General features: G+C 34.5%; 1 protein-coding gene across 1 annotated transcript in view; it reads right to left on the bottom strand.

The window, feature by feature from the left end:
• Positions 1-5,209, bottom strand: part of EPHA6 (EPH receptor A6) — an 894,187-nt gene that overhangs the window by 149,068 nt on the left and 739,910 nt on the right. Inside the window, exon 12 of the mRNA XM_007459872.1 lies at positions 5-125. Within this exon, the coding sequence (XP_007459934.1) occupies positions 5-125 (121 nt within the window). The remainder of the gene's footprint in view (positions 1-4; positions 126-5,209) is intronic.

The following is a 5,209-nucleotide window of genomic DNA, read 5'->3' as shown; positions in this document are numbered from 1 at the left end:
AGCAGGAATCCTGGGGGGCAAAGATCCTCTCCCTGGCACTGGATGAGGGGCCTGGAGGCTATTTAAAAACCCTGCCCTCAGGAAGCTGGGGCAAAACGTTTCCACCCCAATGGCCGGGAAGGATCCTTTTAAGAGATAAAAATTGACATTAATCAAAAAGTATTCTTTGTGGAAAAGTTGTTGATCATTTAATTGGAACAAACCTATAATCAACAAAGAAATCAAACCTTACAAGGAAGCTATGAAATTAAAAGGAATGGAATGCATTTTTATTCACAAATTTAAGAAATAAACCTAGTTTTTTGAAAAGAAAGTTACTCTTAACTAGTTACAATTAAAGAGGGTTTAGAAGCATCAGAATGCTAAGATGAAATTTCTAAATCTACATTTGACAGAATATTTACAGAATTCATCTCTACATGAGCTAAAGATACCCAGAAAATAGCCACGATAGGATCTGGGATTTGTGCTGCAGCAGAAGGAGTGATTTACTTTAGGTGTATCAGTAAGAGGAGCTTAAAATGAGGAAAGCTTCTATACCGTACAGTAATTACACATGTTTTTGAAATAGTGGTAAGAAAAACAACATACACATTTCTTAATTTGCTTCACTTTTCTATTAGGGACAAGACATGAGAGTTTGCAAAGGTAGAACCACATGCTTTTTCATTTTTAAGAAGGCTATTGAGAAAAAAAAAAAAAAAAAAAAAAAAAGTAAACTACTTGGATGCTTATCCATAAAATAATATAATGAATCATAGCATAAAAGAATATCAGAGCTGAAAAGGACTTTAGAGATCATCCAGTCAAAAAAATCCATGTTTTACAGACCAGCAAACTGAGTGGGGGAAGTGATATCACATAGCTGGTGGACTCCCAGTACAAAGTCTTTCCACTATAGATTAAAAATAAATGAGTCATTTCCTATATGGGAGATTGAGATCCCCTGAATACGAGTTAGAAACATAGCACTTTGGAATAGTGGCATTACATTTTGGTGTCTCAATGACCTGAAAGATACTAAAATCATTCAGAAGAAAATGTAATATACATGCAATATTAGTGCATGGGCAGCACTGGTAATTGATATAGTATATCTAAGTTTAAATCACAATAATACCCTAAAAGCAAGTTACACTGACAGTTGTAAGAAATGCATCTCATTCGAGACCTCTGAAACCCCCATCAGGCACAGCAGTTTTCATATGTAGAGACCCGGTTCAAATTTAGCAAGTCCTGTATTTTTGAAAAGACTCTGCTCTGTTCTTTGACACAAATTTTGCACCTAAAATAAGTTAAGATTTGATTTTTCTTTGAACTTTGACCAGGACTAAAGGGATGTGGTATACCATACTGTCTATATCTTGCTTCTATGGAGAAAGTTGTTGCTAAAGAAAAAGCATTTATTAGATCTTTAGAGATGTTTTTATGAGAGAGCAAAGTTACAATGAATGTTTTCATGGGTAAGGCCTATATATTGTGCACTGGATTAAAGAAAGCATAGAAAGAGAGTCTTATACTGTGAACAAACTGGTTTTGTTGTGTATTTTACGGGGCTTTAGTAAAATGGTCCAGCAGAGCTGGAGTCCCTTAAACATTCAGAGGTGTGGCAAAAATGCCAAATGTAAGCCAGAAAGTGCTCTGAGGTAACTTTCCATGAACAGTGAAATTAATTACTCTTTTGTTACTACATGGGATATTTATCACCGAGCATAAAGTTAACATAAGCCTCTGTGCGGTGTTGCCCACACAAGGCATTTCTCGCACTGCAATGTTTCATCATCATCTGCGAAAACATTCATTAATGTAAGGAGCTTCACTGAATACCACGTGGAGATAATTATATATTTATAAAGCATTCTTATTTAAAGTTACAAAAGAAATGGGGGTTTTACAACAGGGAAAATAATTACAAGAAATTCAGATTTTATTACATGCTGTGAAAAACAAAAATGATCCAATTTTAGCTGTGGATTTATTGAAGTCAAATAATCAGAAGCCTGGTTCAAGAACACTAGATCATAAAGAAAAAGAATATCATCGTCATGAAAAAGAAAGTAAAAGAGACATAAATGTAATTATCTTAAAGGAAATCTGAAGGAAAACAAAAGCATGTAGAACAGTGACTCTAGATAATGTTTATCTGCTTCACATTTAGAGCTTTTTATCTGAGTTTTTGCTATTTTTGCCAACATTATTCAAAACTGTTAACTTAGAAAAGATGTCCATTATTTTAACTCCTTGAAAGAAACTAAATACAAATATTATTTTATTGCTACAATTACACTGATTACTACTTTAGTTGTTGTGACGGCCTGTCATCTTTAATAGTAGCTTTCATTTTCCTAAACTTGCTGCACCATTCATAATGGCTTTGTTATGTTTCTTTACTGTGGGTTAAAAGGTCTTTCATTTATTGTGGCATCTCTTTCTTAAGTAACTGTCATTTTTTATATCTGAAACAAAGAGAAAAGGTGGTGCGCATGAATATATATTCCATTGAGATATCACATTGTGTGATAATAACGCCTTGTCAGTTTTCTTCTTAAGGTCAGCCATGTCAATAGAGATTGCAGGAAACACTACAGCTCTACATTTTCACAGTTCAATCAGGAAAACTGAAGTTATTCTTTGTTATAATTCCCTTCTCTCTTAATTCGCAAGAAATTAAGTTCACAAACCTTTTGGAATTTGATATGAAATAATTTTAGTCTGATTTGCTCTATTTCTTAAGTTGCTGACCCCATCTGACTGGGTCTTTTTAAAGTAATGGTGGAATTTATTAATCAATTACATTGTAGCTGAATAATAAACAACGTCTACTATCTATACCAGGAGAAATATAAATTTCCACGAGTATTTTGATTTTAGTTACTTTCAATAGCCTAAGTATTTGTTAATACAAATTAGATTTTTATGTGATGAGAGTATTCCTCTAGCCATTACAAGTTTGAAATGTAAAATGTATCACTTCATACATGCTTTTCTAAATCTCAAATTCTTGAGTTTCTAATTTGTTAGTGATCTTGAGTTGTGGGTTAAAGAGAGACCCACATGTGACTTTAGGATTATACTGTCTGTAATACAGCGTTACCAGATCACTAGGTGTTCTGTATTTTTACTTGCTAAACCTGGTAACCCGACTCTAATATAATTTCAAACACTTATGGATATCAGATGGATAAAAGACACTATTAACTACTGGTATAAGGTAAGATGAACATAAGTCACTGGCTGCAGGGGTTGATGATTTATGTCTTTTATGAACTCAGTGGTTCTCAATGCATTTAGGGAGCCTTGCACATTATGACTGTGGGAATACATCACTGGTGTTTAGTGGGTGGGGGTCAGGATGCATGCTGAAGGCATTGCAGTAAGTGGTATCCTGCCTGCACAAATGGGAATTCTCTCTCAATTCTCTCTCAATTCTTTCCCACTGAAAAACACTGTCCGAGCATAAAGAATCCTAAAAAAATGGTTGCTAATAAATAGGTCATATAATGAGGTAAAGAAACAGTGTGAAGAAGTTGGTGCAGCCTGTATTCTGACATTAATTAATGGAGGACTGATCACTCAGATCATCGGAGAATAATCTTGCCTGTAGAGTTAGCAGTTTTCAAAGAATTATAATAAAATACATTTAGCACAAACTCAATGAAAAACAATCCCATTTTTCATTTGATATTGCAGCAATCTCTCTGAAATAACTTTATATTAGAAATTAGATATCATTAAGAATTTGTGTAAAAGATAACAAACTATGACCTTAAACTTTTTGTGCCTCAACTTTCTCCTCTGTGAAATGAAAATAACTGACCCTACCTAACGGGGCTGTTTGTGAGGTTTAAATGTGAGTAAATTATCATAAATATAAGACAATACTATTAGCCCTAATGTTTTTAAAAAAGAAACCTCTTTAGGTGGGAAACAGAAATAAAGATTAATTAAATTATCTAATGAAGAACTACCCCTCCCCCACATACATACACATATCCCCAATAGAACAAATCCTTTTTTCGAAGATTACATATCAATAATTTAATTTTGATGCCAAAAAGTTTAACAAGGGCAGTATCCCTATAACATGAACTTTTGAGATTAGACTCCTTCAAATTGTTTCCATTAGGCTGTATTTTTGCAGATAACCATTTGATCTACGTATAGACAAAGAATGCATAGTCTTAATTCAAGACAAACAATTTAGAATTGGAAACTTAAAATACATGTATGCAGGGCTTCCCTGGTGGCGCAGTGGTTGAGAGTCCGCCTGCCGATGCAGGGGACACGGGTTCGTGCCCCGGGCCGGAAAGATCCCACATGCCGTGGAGCGGCTGGGCCCGTGAGCCATGGCCGCTGAGCCTGTGCGTCCGGAGCCTGTGCTCCGCAGCGGGAGAGGCCCCAACAGTGAGGGGCCCGCATACCGCAAAAACAAAAAAACATGTACACATATGTGAGTATATTAAATAAATATAGAGTATGGAAACTCTGCCTTCAACTCCTAAAATGAGTTCTTTTTCAAGCACAATATGAAATGCAAGGACGATTTAATCTGATCTAAAAAGAGTAGATCACAAATAGTCAGTGGGAACAATACTAAAAACAGGGATTTACACATGACGTAACAAACCTGGCCCTAATATGTAGCATTTTATGTATATTGTGCCTATGTGTGGTGTGATTATTATTTGAAAGCAAGTATTGAAATAAACTGAACTTACAATCAGACCTAAATTGATAAAGTCTGTTATTAATATATAAATGAATATTATCTCAAAATATTTTAATTTCATTCCTTTAAATATATTTTGTGAGTGGCTTATAATAAATATAAAACTACAATAAATACAGTAAAATAGTAGATATATATGACATAAATTAGTATTCATATAGTAGAGATTCTGGGCTCAAAAATGTTTACTGATAGGGACAAGACCAAAAATTTGGAGAGCTAAGAATTGAGTATGCATACATTTAGAGTAGAGATCCTTTCTTCACCCTTAAGTATCCAGTATAGAGTTCTGTAACTGACACATAGCAGCCTCTCCATAACTGTGTGGTTTTAGTTAATGATGGTATCTCTGAGCTACAGTATGAATAATTTCAAAGTTCAGTGATAACATAGTCTGTTAAACCAAATGCTATGTTGAAGGGCTGTTTTTCCCGAGAAATGCTCACTTCTAAACCTTCAAAGATTCTCTACCTCTTTCCC

Source organism: Lipotes vexillifer, unplaced genomic scaffold (assembly GCF_000442215.2).
Source record: "Lipotes vexillifer unplaced genomic scaffold, Lipotes_vexillifer_v1.1 scaffold448, whole genome shotgun sequence".
Classification (NCBI taxonomy): domain Eukaryota; kingdom Metazoa; phylum Chordata; class Mammalia; order Artiodactyla; family Lipotidae; genus Lipotes; species Lipotes vexillifer.
Note: the sequence above shows the minus strand (reverse complement) of the source record. Positions and strands in the feature narration are given on the sequence as shown.